General features: G+C 43.6%; 1 protein-coding gene across 2 annotated transcripts in view; it reads left to right on the forward strand.

Annotated features, from left to right (window-relative positions):
* sh2b3 (SH2B adaptor protein 3) overlaps positions 1–22,327 on the forward strand; it is a 70,465-nt gene that overhangs the window by 24,200 nt on the left and 23,938 nt on the right. For both annotated transcript variants that reach the window (XM_042320317.1, XM_042320316.1), the window contains exons 3-4: positions 14,286–14,387; positions 18,869–18,963. In XM_042320317.1, coding sequence (XP_042176251.1) covers positions 14,286–14,387; positions 18,869–18,963 — 197 coding nt within the window. The remainder of the gene's footprint in view (positions 1–14,285; positions 14,388–18,868; positions 18,964–22,327) is intronic.

The raw sequence follows: 22,327 nt of genomic DNA on the forward strand, positions 1-22,327 counted from the left end.
TGGAACACCATTATTGTTGTCTTACTGAGAGTCACTGTCAGGGCTCAGGTCTGACAGAATCTGTACAGAAGATCTTGGTGCTGCTGTAGGCCCTCCTTGGTTGGTATTTTATTAAGATCTCCATTAGCTGTTGCAAAAAACAGCAGCTACTCTTCCTGGGGTCCAACACAAAACATGAAACATGACATAATACAGAACATTAATAGACAAGAACAGCTCAAGGACAGAAATACCTGAAAAAAAGGCACATAGCCGACATATCAAAACAGAAGCACCAGATAGACATTTGACTTCGGATTCTTGTAGGGTGTGGCCGGGTGCTGCTGACTGTTCTAGTGCCCGCGTCAATTAATTCATGTTTATGTTGAAGAGGGTGGGCCTCAAGCTTCATCCCTGTCTCACCCCACGGCCCTGAGGAAATAAATCTGTTTTTTTTTGCCAGTTTCTGTATCCAGATTTTAGAATGTTTTCCCCTGAACACTGCTTTCCAACAATTTATATAGCAGACCCTCATGCATGAGAAGACTTGGCTTTGTTTTTGTTTGTCAATTAGGGTGTGCAGGGTGAATATGTGGTCTGTCAAATGGTAATTTGGTAAAAAGCTAAATTTGACATTTGCTCAGGACATTGTTTTTACTGAGGAAGTGTAGGATTCTGCTGTCAATGATAATGCAGAGGATTTTCCCAAGGTTGCTGTTGACGCACGTCCCACAGTAGTTTTTGGGGTCAAATTTGTCTGTCTGTCTGTCCGTCCTTGGTTCCAAATATTGGGGAAGATGCCAGAGCAGTTAAAGAGTTGTTAAGAATGGGCAATTGGAATTTATGGTCTCTATTTTCAAATTTCATTTAGGATACTATCAACACTATCAACGCCTTTTTGTGATTGAGGGTGTGTATTTTGTCCTGTAGTTCATTCAATGTAATTGGAGAATCGAGTGGGTTCTGGTAGTCTTTAATAAGAAGGTCATTCCAAGGCTCATTTTGCTAATTGATTTTGAATTTTAAGACTCATTGAAGTATCAAAAATTATCATATTTGATCAATTCATTTTTGGCCTTACTGCTATTAGCTCATACAAACACAATGAATACCAGATTCACTACATAGAATAACAGATTGTCCCACAAAAAAAACTAAAGGAAGTTTGTTCTGGGTGTCTGTCCTATGTCTGAGAGATATAAGAAAGAGCATGAAACATTTTCTTTTTTTTTTTTACATGTATTTAACTCCTTCTTTTTGGCATTCAGTCTCCATATACAGTACATTTGGAAAGTATTCAGACCCCTTGACTTTTTCCACATTTTGTTACGTTACAACCTTATTCTAAAAAATGTTTCCCTCATCGATCTACATACAATACCCCATAATGACAAAGCAAAAACTGATTTTTAGAGAATTTATAAAACAATAAATTGAAATATCACATTTGTGTAAGTATTCAGACTCTTTATTCAGCACTTTGTTGAAGCACCTTTAGCAGTGATTACAGCCTCGAGTCTTTGGTATAACTCTACAAGCTTGGCAAACCTGTATTTGGTGAGTTTCTCCCGTTTCTTCTCTGCAGATCCTCTCGAGGTCTGTCAGGTTGGATGGGTAGCGTCGCTGCACATCTATTTTCTGGTTTCTCCAGAGATGTTCAAGTCTGAGCTCTGGCTGGGCCACTCTAGGACATTCAGAGACTTGTCCCGAAGCCTCTCCTGTGTTGTCTTGGCTGCGTGCTTAGGGTCGTTGTCCTGTTGGAATGTGAACCTTCACCCCAGTCTGAGGTCTTGAGTGCTCTGGAGCAGGATTTCATCAAGGATCTCTCTGTACTTTGTGCCGTTCATTTTTCCCTTGATCCTGACTAGACTCCCAGTCCCTGCCGCTGAAAAACATCCCCACAGTATGATGCTGCCGTCACCGTGCTTCACCGTAGGGATGGTGCCAGGTTTCCTCCAGACATGACGCTTGGCATTCAGGCCAAAGAGTTCAATCTTGGTTTCATCAGACCAGAGAATCTTGTTTCTCATGCTCTGAGAGTCTTTCGGTGCCTTTTGGCAAACTCCAAGCGGGCTGTCATGTGCAGCACCATATTTAATAGATGTACTACAGCACCATATTTAATAGATGTACTACAGCACCATATTTAATAGATGTACTACAGCACCATATTTAATAGATGTACTTGCAGCACCATATTTAGTAGATGTACTACAGCACCATATTTAGTAGATGTACTACAGCACCATATTTAGTAGATGTACTACAGCACCATATTTAGTAGATGTACTACAGCACCATATTTAATAGATGTACTACAGCACCATATTTAGTAGATGTACTACAGCACCATATTTAGTAGATGTACTACAGCACCATATTTAGTAGATGTACTACAGCACCATATTTAGTAGATGTACTACAGCACCATATTTAGTAGATGTACTACAGCACCATATTTAGTAGATGTACTACAGCACCATATTTAGTAGATGTACTACAGCACCATATTTAGTAGATGTACTACAGCACCATATTTAGTAGATGTACTACAGCACCATATTTAGTAGATGTACTACAGCACCATATTTAGTAGATGTACTACAGCACCATATTTAGTAGATGTACTACAGCACCATATTTAATAGATGTACTACAGCACCATATTTAATAGATGTACTACAGCACCATATTTAGTAGATGTACTACAGCACCATATTTAGTAGATGTACTACAGCACCATATTTAGTAGATGTACTACAGCACCATATTTAGTAGATGTACTACAGCACCATATTTAATAGATGTACTACAGCACCATATTTAATAGATGTACTACAGCACCATATTTAGTAGATGTACTACAGCACCATATTTAATAGATGTACTACAGCACCATATTTAATAGATGTACTACAGCACCATATTTAGTAGATGTACTACAGCACCATATTTAATAGATGTACTACAGCACCATATTTAATAGATGTACTACAGCACCATATTTAGTAGATGTACTACAGCACCATATTTAATAGATGTACTACAGCACCATATTTAATAGATGTACTACAGCACCATATTTAATAGATGTTCTACAGCACCATATTTAGTAGATGTACTACAGCACCATATTTAATAGATGTACTACAGCACCATATTTAATAGATGTTCTACAGCACAATACATTTCTCTCCATGTATTGGTCTGAATTCATGTTTTGGAAAAGATATGAAAGATTAACTAAAGGCTATAGTTGGATTTTGCTGAGGTCACTGTGGTTGTGTGCGTGTGATGCCCATGCACTGCCTGCGCATAGCATAGCAGCAACCCTGTAAATATAGTAACATTTAATTGAGGGCTATGTGAATCTGAACTACAATGGCGACGCCAGTCGGGTCATTTTGCAGAAAGAGGAAGCTGGGTGTTAGCTGATTAATTTCTTTGCATGAGAAGCTCCATAGCAGGGGAGTCCTAACTTTTTTTTAAAGATGGTGTTTGTGTAGCCGATAAACTGGGCAGATAATCTGCTGTCAGATTTCACAGAAGTACATTATTCTTATTTTTTTAAATGTAGGGTTAGCCTAGTTAAAGAGACTGTTTGGTTCTTACTAAAAGTAGAAACCCGAAGCAACCTTTTTAAAGAACAGAGCAGAATATGGCTCATTTTAACACACGGCTCTGGTGGTGTTATTTTTAAGAGATAGACCCTTTTGTTTTAGGAGACAGCTGAGGTTCTGCCTAGGTTGCCAATGGATTAGAACACAAGGCTCTCATCCAGGACTAGATGTTTGCTGTTACCTTGCCCACGCTTTGTAATGCATTCTTGAGTAAACGGGCCCTCGTTTTTTGTTGCACGGCCTCAAAGTATGTTGTGTGATGGTGCCAGTGTTTGTGACTTTACAACTTAATCTTCACCACATGGTTTCACTGTGTGTGTGTGTGTGTGTGTGTGTGTGCATGACTGTTCCCTGATGGTAATGTTCCTGTTTGGATCTATGCACGTGTTTGTGCGTGTATATCGCATCAAGAGATGAGTAACCAAAAGTGAGAAATAGTTGCTTTCACTTTAATTGCTTGTCTTGATTTATATATTTTTTTTTAGGCGATCTGACCAAATTCACATAGAAATGTGAGTTATAGATCTGTCCTTCTCATTGAAAGCATGTCTAAGAAGTGGTGTGTGTTCTATGTGCTCTATTTCTATGCTCCCCTGGCTGGTACATTCGGTTTTGTACACCAGCTGAAAATACAATAGTTTTGGAAAATATATTTTAGTGGTTTAGATGGTACAATTTTTCTCTACACTATATTTGCTTGTTTGTCACACAAAAATAAATTAGAATTTTAGCTTCAAGGAAATGGCGAAGTTATTTCTGCATTGTGCATCTTTAAATATATTTCCCAGGAAACACTGGGGATGTTTTTTTCGGTATGCTTTATCCAGATCAAAAGGATCTGTTCCCCATTTTGTTTAAAAAATCATCTTAAGGGCAATATTGCCTAATTTTGCTCCACAGTTATTGCAGTGATAAAGATAAATTCAGGTTTAGCTTTAGTTTATTGTTTGTATTTACCTCTCTCTTGTTAACCAATGACAGAATGGAAAATTTTTTACTCTGCCAAACCTCATCGCCCATCTGTGTGTTGACACGGAGTATGTTTCAAACTTACAAAGCAACATGCAGCGTTCATTTCAGTCACCCTGTGCACCACAAGTAAGCATCTGAACATGTGGCCTGAACCAGTAAAACCAGTAACTCAATTAGCACTCTCCAGTTCCAGGAAACATGATGAGTGATGAAAGAACTTGCTTTAGTACTCCCTTGCTCTTTTTAATCAACCTTAAAGCTACTCAACGTTGTACTGTCTTCGCTTTGGTTGGGCTATTGCTTTGCAGCCAGTGTACCTATTGTTTAGGCATAGTCACTACACTGTCATGGAACTAGGAATGTGTAGGACCTCAAAAAAAAAAAAAAATGCCTGAAATTGTGGGATTCGTTCCACTATTAGGCTACCTATTTAAAAAAAAAAATGTTTTAAATTCTGCTTATAATAGGTAATTACATAGAAATAGTATTGGGCTGTTCCTAGGCCTTATTTTCCTTATGCTTTTATAAGATAAGCTATTCTCATCATAAAGGCCTAGACTACTTAGTGAAAGATTATCATCCGTGAAGAGAACTCATCTTTTTACTGGAACATAGAAATCAGAACACCTGCCTCTACCGCAACGCAGATGAATGGAAACCAATTTCTGGAGGCAAACTGACCTCTGTTTGGTACAGTTTTCACACTACATAATTATCCACCTCAGATTACTAGACATTAGTTTCAGTTTTCGTCACCCTCGTCTCAATATCAAGCTGTGTTTCTACCAGGTTGTGTTTCTCGTAAACACCAAGCAATGTCAAACCTTGAAATGGTGGAATTATGTAAACTACACTAATGTAAACTTAAATGTAGCTGCTATTTCCCAATGCCAGAAACTCATAATAGTAACTAAATCAGCTCTAAGGTCGGAAACAATCTCACAACCTCCCATGGCCAGCCGCATAAGGTGAGGAAATAAAAATCCATACTCACCCCTTCATATACTCATTAAAAAATGGACTTGTGGGTTAGTAGTATAGAGCTAGCTGGCAAATGCATTTTTATTAATCATGGTGGCCAAGCTTTGTGTGATAGCAGGGTGTAGAAACACTATACACATGTGAGTATGCCTCTATGGCCACTCAAATGAAACACTTCGCAAGACATGGGATACATTTGTGAAAAGGAGGCGGGTGAATTGTGCATCTACTCATCAATCTGTGAAGGCACATTTCATACTTGAGAGCTTCCATGGTATCAACAATGGAAGGAGGGCTTCAGTAAAATGTTGCTTTTCAAAGTGGATGCTGTCCATACCAACAACGTGGCTTATGAAGTACACTGTCAGCCAATTGTTGCTGACAGGTGTATAAAATGGAGCACACAGCCATGCAATCTCCATAGACAAACATTGGGAGTAAGAATGGCCTTGCTGAAGAGCTCAGCGACTTTCAACGTGGCACCGTCATAGGATGCCACCTTTCCAAAAAATCTGTTTGTCAAATTTCTGCCATGCTAGAGCTGCCCCGGTCAACTGTAAGTGCTGTTATTGTGAAGTGGAAAGGTCTAGGAGCAACAACGGGAGCTGTGAAGTGGTAGGCCACACAAGCTCACACAACGGGACCGCTGACTCCTCGGTGGCAACACTCACTACCGAGTTCCAAACTGCCTCTGGAAGCAACGTCAGCACAAGAACTGTTAGTCGGGAGCTTCATGAAATGGGTTTCCATAGCCTAGCAGCCCCACACAAGCCTAAGATCATCATGCGCAATGCCAAGTGCCGACTAGAGTGGTGTAAAGCTTGCCGCCATTGAACTCTGGAGCAGTGGAAACGCGTTCTCTGGAGTGATGACTCACGCTTTGACATCTGGCAGTCCGCCGGACAAATCTGGGTTCGGCAGATGCCAGAAGAACGCTACCTACCCAAATGCATAGTGCCCACTGTAAAGTTTGGTGGAGGAGGAATAATGGTCTGGGGCTGTTTTCCATGGTTCGGGCTAGGCCCCTTTGTTCCAGTGAAGGGGAAACGTTACAGCATACAATTACATTCTAGACGATTGTGTGCTTCCAACTTTGTGGAAACAGTTTGGGGAAGGCCCATTCCTGTGTCAGCATGAGGATTCCCCCGTGCACGAAGCGAAGTCCATACAGAAATAGTTTGTTGAGATCTATGTGGAAGAACTTGACAGACCTGCACAGATCCCTGACCTCAACCCCATCAAGCAACTTTGGAATGAATTGGAATGCCGACTGAGAGCCAGGCCTTATTGCCCAACATCAGTGCCAGACCTCACTAATGCTTTTGTGGCTGAATGGAAGCCACAGCAATGTTCCAACATCTAGTGGAAAGCCTTCCCAGAAGAGGCTGTAATAGCAGCAAAGGGGGGATGAACTACATTTTAATGCCCATGATTTTGGAACGAGCAGGTGTCTGCAGACAGGCAGGCATATTAGTGTATTATCTCCTGAGGAACACTTGGCCTAAATGTAATGGCAAAGTATTGTTTTGGAGTTGACTCTGCTGTGTGTTTGTGTAGGCTGGTGTGTCAGAAAGCCGGAGAGCAACAGTTAACACACTGACAGTGTCTGTGTGCAAAGGACAACGTGTGGTTAATGTTGCTTCTTGATGTGCTAAATGAGATGGATGGCTTTCCGCCATTTAAAAAAAAAAAAATTGTAATTGAGCTTCTTAGATTAGGATGTGTCCCAAATGCTATGGGCCCTGGTCAAAAGTAGTGCACTATATAGGGAATAGGTGCATTTGGGACGCAGACTTTGTAGATAGGCAAGTATTATCCGGTGTAAGTAGGTCTTTGGGGCAATGCACAATTGGCCTAGCGCAGTCCGGGTTAGGGAGGGCTTGGCTGGTAGGGATATCCTTGTTTCATCGCGACTAGCGACTACTGTGGCGGGCCGGGCGCAGTGCGCGCTAACCAAGGTCACCAGGTGCATGGTGTTTCCTCCGACACATTGGTGAGGCTGGCTTCCGGGTTGGATGTGCCCTGTGTTAAGAAGCAGTGCGGCTTGGTTGGGTTGTGTTTCGGAGGACGCATGGCTTTCGACCTTCGTCTCTATCTTGAGACAAGATAGTAACTACTAACAATTGGATACCATGAAATTGGGGAGAAAAAGGGGGGAACATTTTAAAAATAAATATATATTTTTTAAAGTAGGTCTTAATGTAACCTGCAATGCTTCTGTCAGAGTTCTGTGTGCTGTCTGGTGCATGACGCAGCCGATTTGTTTTTGGTTAGTTAGCAGAATGAGGAATTCAATGACTCCAATAGTTCTTAATAATACAAAGTATTTTAGGTACAGGGTTCAAAAGGCAAACTGAAAAAGAAAAGCTCACTGTAGCCTAATAGTATTTGCTGTTGCTAAAAGACATTAGCATGCAGAGGTCAATCCTGCAGTCAACGCTTACAAAGCCTGTTTCCACAACATGTCTATTTGATTGAAAAATATGCATTAAAATGTAAAGACTAAAGGCCAAATTAGCCCAATCTCCTTACACTGACCTCGGGACCAAGAACACACAATCAAGTAGGAAACATCCAGATGCTGAGAGGAGCTCCCAGTTTTCAGTTCTGATCACAGGGAAAGAACTTAGCCCAAAATAGTTTTTTGTTGTTTAGACTACCTTTTTTTTCTTCTTCTCTCTCTCTGCCTATTTGTTCTGTACCCCATCCTGTCTCTTACAGTATGTAAACTCAAAATGGTTGAATAGAAAAAGGGTGAGGGAAAAAATGTTCGTCAAGGTGAGACAGAAAATCTAGAAGAGTCGATAGGAAGTCAAGTGGTTACCGTAGTCATGCAGAGTAGTGCTTGTTTGTTTTAAACCTTTCACTGGCTTTGATGCCCTGTGTGCATGCGTGCGCCTCTGTTGTGGGTAACAATGCTTATCTCTCTGTGATGGACCTGTAACCACAGTGTTAGTGCACCTGACCTTGCTCAGTTGCCCGTGGAAAGCCCCTGAGGGGAGCGACGTCTGTCATCTCTCTGGAACATCTCTTTCCTCTGGTCATTTTCTCATTTTGTCACCTTTCCCCTCTCTGTTCTCCCTTTGCCTGTCTTTTCATCCCCCTCCCCTTCTCCTCTTTCTCTAATTGTCCCTTTTGCTCTGGCCCCCTAACCCCGTGTGTGTGTGTGTGTGTGTGTGTGTGTGTGAGACGTGGTTCACTGTCTTCAGTGGACCTATGTGAATGCCTGTTCTGCCTGAATGGCTTTTCACAGAGCCAAGGCCAGTGTACACGGACAAAGTGGGCAGGCGGACGGACGGGCGGGCAGACGGAGTGGCAGGCAGACGGAGTGGTGGGCGAAGAGAAGGGTGGGCAGGCATGATGTGATGGTGCCAGATTTCCTACAGACGTGATCCTTGACATTCAGGCCAATGAGTTTTGGTTTCATCAGACCAGAGCATCTTGTTTCTCATGGTCTGAGAGACCTTTAGGTGCCTTTTGGCAAACTCCAAGCGGGCTGTCGTGCCTTTTCCTGAGGATCGGCTTCTATCTAGCCACTCTACCATAAAGGCCTGATTTGACGGCGTGCTGCAGAGATGATTGCCCATCTCCACAGAGTTCTTGGTCACCTCTCTGACCAAGGCTCTTCTCCCCAAATTGCTCAGTTTGACCTGGTGGCCAGCTCTTGGAAGAGTTTTGGTGGTTCCAAACTTTTTCCATTTAAGAATGATGGAGGTTCTTGGGGACCTTCAATGCTGCAGACATGTTTTGGTACCCTTCCCCCGATCTGTGCCTTGACACAATCCTTTCTCAGAGCTCATCGAATTAGTCCTTTGACCTCATGGCTTGCTTTTGCCTCTGACATACACTGTCAACTGTGGGACCTTTATATAGAGAGATGTGTGCCTTTCCAATTAATGTCCAATCAATTGAATTTACCACAGGTGGACTCCCATCAAGTTGAAGAAACATCTCAAGGGTGATCAATGGAAACAGGATGCACCTGAGCTCAATTTCGAGTCTCATTGCAAAGGGTCTGAATACTTATGTAATTGAGGTATTTCTGTTTTTTATAAATTTGCTAACATTTCTAAACTTTTATTGTGTAGATTTATAAGAACAAATTGTATTTAATACATTTTAGAATAAGGCTGTAACGTAACAAAATGTGGAAAAGGTGAAGGGGTCTGAATACTTTCCGAATGCACTGTATGGAACACACACACACACACACACGGATTTGATGGGGAGGGGGTTGGGGTGAAGCTCCATGTCTGTGGCCTAAAACAGCTCACACCCTAGCCCCAGTCTCTGAGGACCTCAAGACCCAAGGCTCAATGTTAGACAGTAACAGGAAACACTATTCTGTTTCACTTTCTCACCTCTATACATTTCTCAGTAGCAGGGGCTCTCGAGTGTTTCGGTGAAACTGCGGTTGTATTTCCAAGAGCAGGGTCAAAGGTCAAACTGACTGACGTTGTCATTTTCCTGATGTTACACCTTCAGTGGAATGACTTCCAGACCAGAGTGGCTGTCATATTTTTAGCTGCATAGGCTAGCTATTATTACCATTGAAATTGCAAGATAATTGACACACAAGTCCGACTAGAAAAATGGTCTTGTTTGTATTGCCTATGCAGCCTGTTAGTATCTCTTTCCTATTGGCTGCTCTGTTTCCTAGAAACCTGTCATTTCTCAGTTTAATGATAGTGCTGCTGTCCCCACATCCTTGATGATGTCATATCTAGCTAGATCTGGTTCATATGGCGTTATCACCGTACTTGCCGCTGCTCTCCTCAGACTGCTCACAACCGAGAACAGCACGCTCTCTTTCCTGTGACACTTCTGAGGATTTCAGTTCCACTGCAGGGTTGTTTGATAAACCTGCTTCACCATAAAGATGCCGAGCTGGGTGTAAAGTCAAAAGTCAAAAGGCAACCACCAAGGCTGATTAGCGTGTGGTCTAGGCCTGGGATCATCAACTAGATTCAGGAGTGGGTGGTCAGGGGCCGGAACATAATTACAAATAATTTGTAGGTTGCAGATTGACTACAAGAACCACAAACCGATATATTTGACTCAAGCATAATCATTTCAGAATGTTTATACAACCATGTGTTTCTATTATGCGTGGAAATACTTGAGCAGATTTCCAAAATGGAAATCACTTGTGGCTGATTTCCTGGTGATTTTACAGTCTTATGTACAACAATGAAAATTCAACCCACATTTTTTTGTATCTTTTTTTGTTGTTGTTGTCAGAACTTGGGGATGGAATAAAACCACCTGTGGGCCACCAGTTGGGGAACCCTGACCAAGGCCTATCCTCCTATAGTACAGAATGTAATGTGTGGATGTGGAACAGGGACTATTATACAATATCAAATTCTGAATCACCTTATGAGTTTGTCAACCAAATGAAATCTCAACCCAATAACTGTAGCGTATGAAGATCCTCCTGTATTGAGTAGTGTGTTATGTTTGTGTATTTGTGCTGGAGGGTAACATTTGGGAAGTCTCTGGAGAGGGTCCTGATGATGATGATGATGATGATGACCCCAGGGTCAGCGTAATGTTGTTGCAAAGCATGCTGGGATCCTGCCCAGGGTGGACAGTCTCAGCTGTGAATATTTGTATTTGCTTTGCCACACATCTGTGGGTTATATTGTCAATCTTCTCCAACCATATTACCAAATGTTGTGTGTGTGTGTGTGACTAAAGCTGAAACACGATGGTGAATGACTAAGATTGAAAGTGAGAAGTGAAATGGAATCGGAGGGCGTCACAAACAGACCTCTAAATTTCCCCTGTAGTGCACTCAGCGTCATATTGAGCTTTAAAGGTGCCATCTGCAAACAACAGCAAAGCGGGCACCCTGCCACCGTTTTGGTAAACAGCTGATCTCTGAGATGAGATGTTGTTGGGATGGTCGCTGAATGAGTAGCATGAGACGTTTTGCTTCACATCAAACTGTTGTGCTGCATCTCTCCCTCTTTGCTTTTCCCTTGTGGCTTCAGTGGCTCAGGGCATACCTTATTAAGTACACTAAAATGCTCTAAACAAGCTCCAAGAGGGACAAACAATTTGGATGCGTTGTGTATACAGTCAAGGAGATGGCGTCAGGCGTTTCGAAGCAGACGGCTAACCAAATATGGCATTTGTCCAACATTTCGTTTTCACAGGCTTCCAGTGGCGTCACCCTTCCAAAGCGTTCCTGTCACTAACTCTCAATACTTCAGTCAGATGTAGCCTATCTAATGCTGCGTCCTGTTTCTTTTAAAGGTTGAAGAGCTCTGGAGTTTTTGTTTATGCTAGACCCTCGCTACATTTATTTGCCAATCTGTTCCACTTGTTTGAAAGTGTCAGTTTTAGTTGACATAGCCTAGCTATGGAGTGTCCACTGAACTGCCGGAACATTTGTTTGTCAGTACACAGGCTCGGATCTGGGGTGTATCATATTTTTGTAGGCCAAATTTATGATAGCTGGTGTGTGTGTGTGTGTACTCGCCCACCCGCCCAGTGGAGTGCTGTCTCTGTGTAGTGAGTCAGTGCAGTGCCAGTGGGTGGTGCAGCAAACTGGAAAGAGACCTGGTATTAATCTAAACAGGGGGAGATTCCTTCCTTCCATGACCACGTTTCCATCCACAGGCTTTATGTGCGTAAAGTATGCAGTATACATTGCATTCGGGAAAGTATTCAGACCCCTTGACCTTTTTCCACATTTTGTTACGTTACAGCCTTATTCTAAAATCGTTTTTTCCTTCATCAATCTACACACAATACCCCATAATGACAATGATTATTTAAAAAAAAAAATGTAAATTACATTTACATAATTATTTAGACCCTTTACTCAGTACTTTGTTGAAGCACCTTTGGCAGCGATTACAGCCTCGAGTCTTCTTGGGAATGACGCCACGAGCTTGGCACACCTGTATCTGGGGAGTTTCTCCCATTCTTCCCTGCAGATCCTCTCAATCTCTGTCAGGTTGGATGGAGAGCATTGCTGCACAACAATTTTCAGGTCTCTCCAGAGACGTTTGATCGGGTTCAGGTCGGGTGGTGAAGTGCACGATATGAGCTTGATGCTCATTTCCAATAAATATCCAGGGTCTTATTCTGGTGACATGTTGATCAATGATTGACTGCAGTTTGACAAGTCAAAATATTCTCGCCGTTATCCATTTTAATCTCAAGCCTACCCACAGTGTATCTGCCAACTGTTGGCCATGTGCCAAGACCAGAGGAGGCACATTTGCTTTGCTTTTTAACGCAGCAGCAGTTTTGTCACAATCGGGTTAGAAATGCAACGGAAACACATTTTTTATTCGCTACATGAAAAACTAAAACTCACTTTTTAAATTTAAAAAAAAATCTGCAACAAGTCAGTTTGGTGAAAACACCACTGATGTGAAAATGCACATTTTCTTTATGCAGATTTTAGGATATTTGCATGAAAATCTGTCACCAATTGGATGAAAATCTAGCTACTGAGTCAAATACTTATAATTTCTCCTTAAAGCTGTTGGGATGAACAATGGCTCCATGTGATTCATTCATACTAAGACTCATGAGGACAGGAAACGAGGGGGAAAGGAATCTCCTTTTGATGTGCCCAACCTGTCTGGGATAAGCATGGGATGTGTTCCTAATGGCACCCTATTCCCTAAGTAGTGCACTCCTTTTCAGCAGGGCCCATAGGCCTCTGGTCAAAAGTAGTGCACTAAATAGGTAATAGGGTGTAATTTAGGACGCACCCATAGACATTTCATCGGCTCACACACTGTGTCACAGGGTCACACTCATCCGCCTCAGCCCTCTGGAATCCACCCGTTTTCTCTCCCCCGCTCTCCTTTGTCCCCCGCTGTCCTTTCTCCCCCATCTTATACTGTCTCGCTCATTTCCTTTCCGTCAGCCAGCATGTGGAACAGCTCACACATGACACACAACAGCAGAGCTATCATCAGCATACGACGAGCACTTTCCTTCTGCCCATTTTCTCCTGAAAGAACAGTGAGGAGATTAATTTTCAAAGGTGACCTTTGCCCTGTCATCCCATGGGGCTGTTGATGACTGGCCGCCCCTCCTCCCTCTGAGCTGGGCTGGAGACTGTGAGTGTGTTCCCGGAGGAGCAGCCTTCCTCTCTGGGTCTCTCCATTCTGAACTGGGCCTGGCCTGGAGGGAAGGCAGCAAAGACTTGTACACACCGGAACACGTACTTTAGACACTCTGACACTGAGAAAGACCGACACACACACACACAGCCTGCATCTCCCAGTGGTTTTGCGTTTCCCACTAGTTCCTCCACCATCTGGATCCCCTCTCCATCTAGTTTTGGAGGTCTTGTTGGAGAGTGCTGTAGAGCGAAAGGAAAACAACATCAAAACAGCAATAGATTAAATGAATGCATCCTGATATGTCTACTCCCTAAACAAAAAAAAACACAAACGCTCCTCACCACGAACACTCAGTCAAATGTTCAAGTAAAGCAGAAGCTATCTGTATCTTGAAACGTCTCTTAATGTGCCACAAACACACTAGTATGACGTGTTTTTTTTGAAGGGAGTTGCGTCAAAGCGGATGTGGTGAGTTACTGGAACAGAGTGGTGTTTGAGGTGGTCTGTTACTGGAACAGAGTGGTGTTTGAGGTGGTGTGTTACTGGAACAGAGTGGTGTTTGAGGCATCTAGGACACGACGTGCTGTAACAATGTCTGCTTGATCTCGGACCCTGTCTCTCTCTGTGTGTCCTCCAGGGCTCCAGTCCTAAACTGACAGCACGTTGCTCAGACATCCTGGAGATCCGCCGCTGCAACTGTCTGGAGATGCCGGACAACACAAACACGTTTGTTCTAAAGGTGAGGAAGAGGAGAGACACTCTCCCTGTTGTTGGTGATCTAGCTTCATGCCTCATTTCTTGTCCTTTTCTCAACATCGCCTATTCACACACACAACCATACAGCCGAGCCAGTCTGTTCTCTGTCCAAAAGCATTTATAGTGAGCATTGAGCTTCCACATGAATTGCGCACACACACACACACACACACACACACACACACGTAGTAATATGGCGCCAACAGATATGGCTTCTAGCTCCTAAGCAACTTTTCAGTATATTTCTTTCATTATTAGGCCTGAATATTTTTTGTTGTGTGTTATCACATACAGCCAGAAATAAGAGCGTCGGTAACTCACCAGCGTTACTACTAGGAATACGATATTACCAAATTGGATCCTTTGTTTCGTACCCCCCAGGGAAATTAAACTCATTCCAGAGGCTGCTCTAAAACACCACTGACGGAGAAGAAGTATTCAGAGTGGACTTCTAGTCTGACTCAGGAGGCGTGCACACCATCCACCGCTTCAGAGTATATAGTCTCTGGATAATAAAGTAGCCGAGCTCAGGGCGAGGATCTCCTTCCAGAGAGACACAAGTGATTGTAACATACTCTGTTTCACGGAAACATGGCTCTCTAGGGATGATATACTGTCCCCGTCCATACAGCCTGCTGGGTTCTCAGTACATCGCGCAGACAGGAATAAAGAACTCTCCGAAGAGAGAAAGGCGGGGGGTAGGTTTCATGATTACCGACTCATGATGTTTCTGTATGTTATCATAATCACAAGTCCTTTTGTTCACCCGACCTAGAATACCTCACAATCAAATGCCGACCGTATTACCTCACAAGATAATTCTCTTCAGTTATAGTCACAGCCGTGTACATTCCCCCTCAAGCCGATACCACGACAGCCCTCAAAGAATTACAGTGGACTTTATACAAACTCGTAACCACATATCCTGAGGTGGCATTTATTGTAGCTTTGGATTTAAAAAAAAAGCCAATTTGAGGAAACCGCTACCAAAGTTCGACCAACCCATTGACTGTAGTACTCGCTCTGGAGAAACATTGGACCACTGCTACTCAACTTTTCAAAATGCCTACAAGGCCCTCCCTTCGGCAAGTCTAAGCACGATTCCATTTTGCTCCTCCCTTACCATAAGCAGAAACTCTTAACAGGAAGTACCTGTGCTAAGGTCTATTCAACGCTGGTCTGACCAATCGGAATCCATGCTCCAAGATTGTTTTGATCATGCGGCCTGGGATATGTTTCGGGTGGCCTCTGAGAATAACATCAATACACGGATACGGTGACTGAGTTCATCAGGAACTCTATAGAGGATGTTGTACTCACTGTCTAATAAAACCTACTCAAATCAGAAACTGTGGATAGATGGCAGAATTCGCACAAAACTGAAAGTGTGAACCACCTCATTTAACCATGGCAATGTGACTGGGAATCTGGACGAATTCAAACAGTGTAGTTATTCCCACCGTAAGGCAATCAAACAGGCAAAACGTCAGTACAGAGACATGGTGGAGTTGCAATTCAACGGCTCAGACAAGAGACGTATATGGTAGGGTCTACAGACAATCACCGACTACAAAGGGAAAACCAGCCACGTCGCGGACACTGGCGTCTTGCTTCCGGACAAGCTAAACACCTTCTCCCGCTTTGAGGATACCACAGTGCCACCGACGCTGTCTGCTACCAAGGGCTGTGGGCTCTCGTTCTCCATGGCCGTGAGTAGGACATTTTAAGCGTGTTAACCCTCGCAAGGCTGCCGGCCCAGACGGCATTCCTCGCCGCGCCCTCAGACCAGCTGGCTGGAGTGCTTACGGACATATTCAATATCTCCCTATCCCAGTCTGCTATCCCGACTTGCTTCAAGATGTCCACCATTGTTCCTGTACCCAAGAAAGCAAAGGTAACTGAACTAAATGACTATCGCCTTGTAGCACTCACTATTGTCATCATGAAGTTCTTTGAGAGGCTAGTTAAGGATCGTATCACCTCTACCTTACCTGATCCTAGACCCTCTCAAATTAGCTTACGGCCCCAATAGATCCACAGACGATGCTGTTGCACTGCACACTGCTCTATCCCATCTGGACAAGAGGAATACCTGTGTAAGAATGCTGTTAATTGACTATAGCGCAGCATTCAACACCATAGTACCCGCTAAGCTCATCATTAACCTCGGGGCCCTGGGTCTGAACCCTGCCCTGTGCAACTGGGTCCTGGACTTCCTGACGGGCCGCCCCCAGGTGGTGAAGGTAGGAAACAACACGATGACTTCGCTGATCCTCAAAACAGGAGCCCCACAATGGTGCGTGCTCAGCCCCCTCCTTTACTCCCTGTTCGCCTCCAACTCAATTGTCAAGTTTGTAGACGACACAACAGTAGTAGGCCTGATGATCAACAATGACAAGACAACCTACAGGGAGGAGGTGAAGGCCCTTGGAGAGTGGTGCCAGGAAAATAACCTCTCACTCAACATCAACAAAACAATGGAGCTGATCATGGACTTCAGGAGGGAGCACGCCCCTATCCACATCGACGGGACCGCAGTGTAGAAGGTGAAACGCTTCAAGTTCCTCGGCGTACACATCACATCACAGACAGTGTGGTGAAGAAGGTGCAACAGCGCCTCTTCAACCTCAGGAGGCTGAAGAAATTTGGCTTGGCCCCTAAAACCCTCACAAACTTTTACAGATGCACAATTGAGAGCATCCTGTCAGACTATCACCGCCTGCAACCACAGGGCTCTCCAGAGGATGGTGCGGTCTGCCCAACACATCACCGGTGGCAAACTACCTGCCCTCCAGGACACCTAGAGCACCTGATGTCACAGGAAGGCAAAAAAGATCATCAAGAACATCAACCACCCAAGCCACTGCCTGTTTACCCCGCTATCATCCATCAAAGCCGGGACTGAGAGACTGAAAAACAGCCTCTATCTCAAGGCCATCAGACTGTTAAATAGCTTTCACTAGCTGGCTTCCACCCAGTTACGCAACCCTGCACCTTAGAGGCTGCTGCCCTAAATACATAGATTTGGAATCACTGGCCACTTTAATAATGTTTACATACTGCTTTACTCATCTCATATGCATATACTGTATTATATTCTACTGTATTTTAGTCAATACCACTCTGACATTGAGCAATCTAATATTTATATATTTCTCAATTCCATTATTTTACTTTTAGATTGGTGTGTATTGTTGTTAGATACAACTGCACTGTTGGAGCTAGGAACACAAGCATTTCGCTACACCTGCAATAACATTTGCTAAATATGTATATGTGACCAATAGAATAAGATTTGATTTGACACACACACCCTCTGCCAAACTTGCCTTAGTTTCTTCCTGTTCCAGTTCTTGTGTGTGTCACGTCTTTGCGTGTGTGCGTGTCACGTCTTTGCGTGTGTGCGTGTCACGTCTTTGCGTGTGTGCGTGTCACGTCTGTGTGTGCGTGTCACGTCTGTGTGTGTGTGCGTGTCACGTCTGTGTGTGTGCGTGTCACGTCTGTGTGCGTGTCACGTCTGTGTGCGTGTCACGTCTGTGTGCGTGTCACGTGTGTGTGCGTGTCACGTGTGTGTGTGTGCGTGTCACGTCTGTGTGTGTGCGTGTCACGTCTGTGTGTGTGCGTGTCACGTCTGTGTGTGTGCGTGTCACGTCTGTGTGTGTGCGTGTCACGTCTGTGTGTGTGCGTGTCACGTCTGTGTGTGTGCGTGTCACGTCTGTGTGTGTGCGTGTCACGTCTGTGTGTGTGCGTGTCACGTCTGTGTGTGTGCGTGTCACGTCTGTGTGTGTGCGTGTCACGTCTGTGTGTGTGTGTGTGCGTGTCACGTCTGTGTGTGTGTGTGTGTGTGTGCGTGTCACGTCTGTGTGTGTGTGTGTGTGTGTGCGTGTCACGTCTGTGTGTGTGTGTGTGCGTGTCACGTCTGTGTGTGTGTGTGTGCGTGTCACGTCTGTGTGTGTGCGTGTCACGTCTGTGTGTGTGCGTGTCACGTCTGTGTGTGTGCGTGTCACGTCTGTGTGTGCGTGTCACGTCTGTGTGTGTGCGTGTCACGTCTGTGTGTGTGTGTGTGTGCGTGTCACGTCTGTGTGTGCGTGTCACGTCTGTGTGTGTGCGTGTCACGTCTGTGTGTGTGCGTGTCACGTCTGTGTGTGTCACGTCTGTGTGTGTGCGTGTCACGTCTGTGTGTGCGTGTCACGTCTGTGTGTGCGTGTCACGTCTGTGTGTGTGCGTGTCAGTCTGTGTGTGTGTGTGTGTGTCACGTGTGTGCGTCTGTGTGTGTGTGTGCGTGTCACGTCTGTGTGTGTGTGTGCGTGTCACGTCTGTGTGTGTGTGTGCGTGTCACGTGTGTGTGTGTGTGCGTGTCACGTGTGTGTGTGTGTGCGTGTCACGTGTGTGCGTGTCACGTGTGTGTGTGTGCGTGTCACGTCTGTGTGTGTACATTTCCTTAACCAGCAGTCTCATCCCCAGGTTAATCACTATCCAGGTAGTCTCATATTTGAGACCGACAATGACCAACAGGTCAGCTCCTGGACAACAGAAATTAAAGAATGGATAAACAACAGGTGAGAGACGTGCCACATCTAACCTAAATGTTAACACTATTTATCATGCTACTCTTCTCCCTGTCTACTGTCAGCCTTTTTCTTCATCTAGCGTTTTGTTGTGTGTGCGTGCCTGCGGAGCTGTGTCAGGTACAGCCCTGTGAAAGAGGAAGCGTGGGGGAGGTGTGTCTCAGTGGGGGAATTTTCAGGACCTTTCTGCAGATGTCTGGATTCTCCATCTCACTTCCCGTTCTGAGGCCAACACGGTTTCAGCTCTGCAGCACCCATGTCCCAAGGGTTCTCTCTCTCACTCACTCACTCACTCACTCACTCATTTTAGTCTCATGCATTTCTCTCCTGCAGTACTGACATCTAGTAGTTAGTATACTGCTATTAGGATTCCACATTTGTCTTCAAAATGGATATCCCGTATTAAATGGCTGAAGTGTGCAGGGAATGATGAGCTATTGGAGACCCATGGCTTGGCCACGCTTTCAGCATGTCTGTTATCATGCTGTTCCAAATCTAGCAGCATACAAGATTATATGATTGTGCATATTCATTAGTTTGCTCATGTGTGCAGCTATTTTTCATGTGTGTTTGAGATGCAGTGCCTTCGGAAAGTATTCAGACCCCTTGACTTTTTCCCCCTCAACAATCTACAAACACCCCACAATGACAAAGCAGAAAATGTTTGCTAATTAATATAAAATAAATACTTTTTACTTAAGTATTCAGACCCTTTACTCAGTACTTTGTTGAAGCACCTTTGGCAGCGATTACTTGGCTTGGGTATGACGCTACAAGCTTGGCACACCTGTATTTGGGCAGTTTCTCCCATTATTCTCTGCAGATCCTCTCAAGCTCTGTCGTGTTGGATGGGGAGCGTTGCTGCACAGCTATTTTCAGGTCTCTCCAGAGATGTATAAGTCGGTGCTCTGGCTGGGCCACTCAAGGACATTCAGAGACTTGTCCCGAAGCCTCTCCTGTGTTGTTTTGGCTGTGTGCTTAGGGTCGTTGTCCTGTTGGAAGGTGAACCTTTGCCCCAGTCTGAGGTACTGAGCGCTCTGGAGCAGGTTTTCATCAAGGATCTCTCTGTACTTTGCTCTTTTCAACTTTGCCTCAATCCTGACTAGTCTCGCAGTCCCTGCCGCTGAAAAACATCCCCACAGCATGATGCTGACACAACCATGCTTCACCGTAGGGATGGTGCCAGGTTTCCCTGGACGTTCAATCTTGGTTTCATCAGACCAGAGAATCTTGTTTCTCATGGTCTGAGAGTCTAAGTTCCTTTTGGCAAACTCCAAGCAGGCTGTCAAGTGCCTTTTACTGAGGAGTGGCTTCCATCTGGCCACTCTACTATAAAGGCCTGATTAGTGGAGTGCTGCAAATATGGTTGTCCTTCTGGAAGGTTCTCCCATCTCCAGAGTTGCTCTGGAGCTCTGTCAGAGTTCTTGGTCACCTTCCTGACCATGGCCCTTCTCCCCCGATTTACTCAGTTTGGCCTAGTGGTCAGCTCTAGGAAGAGTCTTGGTGGTTCCAAACTTCTTCCATTTAAGAATGATGGAGGCCACTGTGTTCTTGGGGACTTTCAATGCTGCAGAAATGTTTTGGTACCCTTCCCCAGATCTGTGCCTTGACACAATCCTGTCTGAGAACTACGGAAAATTCCTTCGACCTCATGGCTTGGTTTTTGCTCTGAAATGCAGTCAACTGTGGGACCTTGTATAGACAGGTGTGTGCCTTTCCAAATCATGTCCAATCAATTGAATTTACCACAGGTGGACTCCAATCATGTTGTAGAAACACCTCACGGATGATCAATGGAGACAGGATGCACCTGAGCTCAATTTCAACGGGTCTGAATACTTTATGTAAATATTTGTTTTTTGTTTTTAATACATTTGCAAAGTATTAAAATAAATATTATGGTGTAATGTGTGTAGATTGATGAGGAAACGGTTTTACTTCATCCATTTTAGAATAAGGCTGTAATGTAACAAAATGTCAAGTTGTCTGAATACTTTCCAAATGCACTGTATAAAGTATCATAGAAAGTCTAAACCCCCTTGGATTTCTTCATTTTATTTTCATAAGGGGATAAAAATTGATTTAATTGTTTTTTTGTCAACGATCTACACAAAATACTCTGTCAAAGTGGGGAAAAAATTTGAACATCTTCTAAAGATTATTGAAAAATTATAAAATTATTCACCCCTCTGCATGTTAGAAACTCCTTTGGCAGTGATTACAGCTGTGAATCTTCTTGGGTAATTCTCATAAGATCTTTGCACACCTGTATTGTGCAATATTTGCCTATTTTAATACTTCTAGCTCTGTCAAGGTGTTGGATCATGGCTAGATAGCGATTTTCAGGTATTGTCTTAGATTCTCAAGCAGATTTAAGTCAAAACTGTAACTTGGTTGCTCAGGAACATTCACTCTTTTTGCTAAGCAACTCCTGTGTACATTTGGCTTTGTCTTTTAGGTTGTTGTCCTGCTGAAAGGTGAATTGCTCTCCATGTTTGGTGTAAAGCAGGTTCTCCTTTAGGATTTTGCCTTTGCTGTATTTTTCCCCAGTATTGCTTTGGTGCTTTGTTGCACACAAGATGCATGTTTTTGAATAGTTTTATTCTGCGTGTTTGTATTTTCACTCTGTCATTTAGGTCATTATTATGGAGTCACTACAATGTTGTTGATCCATCCTCAGTTTTCTCCCATTAAAATCACTATTGGCCTCATGGTGACATCCCTAAGCAGTTTCCTTCCTGTCCTGCATCTCAGTTCAGAAGGACGACTGCATCGTTGATGTGTCTGGGTGGTTTAATACATCATCCACACCATCATTATTAACTTGACCATGCTTAAAGATATATTCAATGTCTGATTTGTTATTGTTACCCATCTACCAATCACTGCCCTTCTTTGAGGCCTTTGAAAAGCTCCCTGGTCTTTGTAGTTGAATCTGTGCTTGAAATTCAGTACTTGACTAATGGGACCTTACAGATGTTATATGTATGGGGGACAGAGGAAGGGGTCAAATTCAAAAATCATGTCAACCCCTATTATAACTTCCAAATCACTTTATTATGTGATTTGTAAAGCAACGTGTTTCTTCTGAACTCATTTAGGCCGGCCTAGACAAAGGGGTTGAATACTTAAGTAACGACTATTTTATTTCATTTTTATTTGCAAAACATTTATTTTTTTGTAGCTCAATGACAAATTACATCTATTTCAATCCTACTTTGTAACAAAATGTGAAAAAAGTTCAATGGGTTGTAGACTTTCTATAGGCTACACTGAGCAAAAATATAAACACAACATGTCCCATGTTTCATAAGCTGAAATAAAAGATCCCAGAAAGGCTTATTTCTTTCCATCC

Source organism: Oncorhynchus tshawytscha, linkage group LG04 (assembly GCF_018296145.1).
Source record: "Oncorhynchus tshawytscha isolate Ot180627B linkage group LG04, Otsh_v2.0, whole genome shotgun sequence".
Classification (NCBI taxonomy): Eukaryota; Metazoa; Chordata; class Actinopteri; order Salmoniformes; family Salmonidae; genus Oncorhynchus; species Oncorhynchus tshawytscha.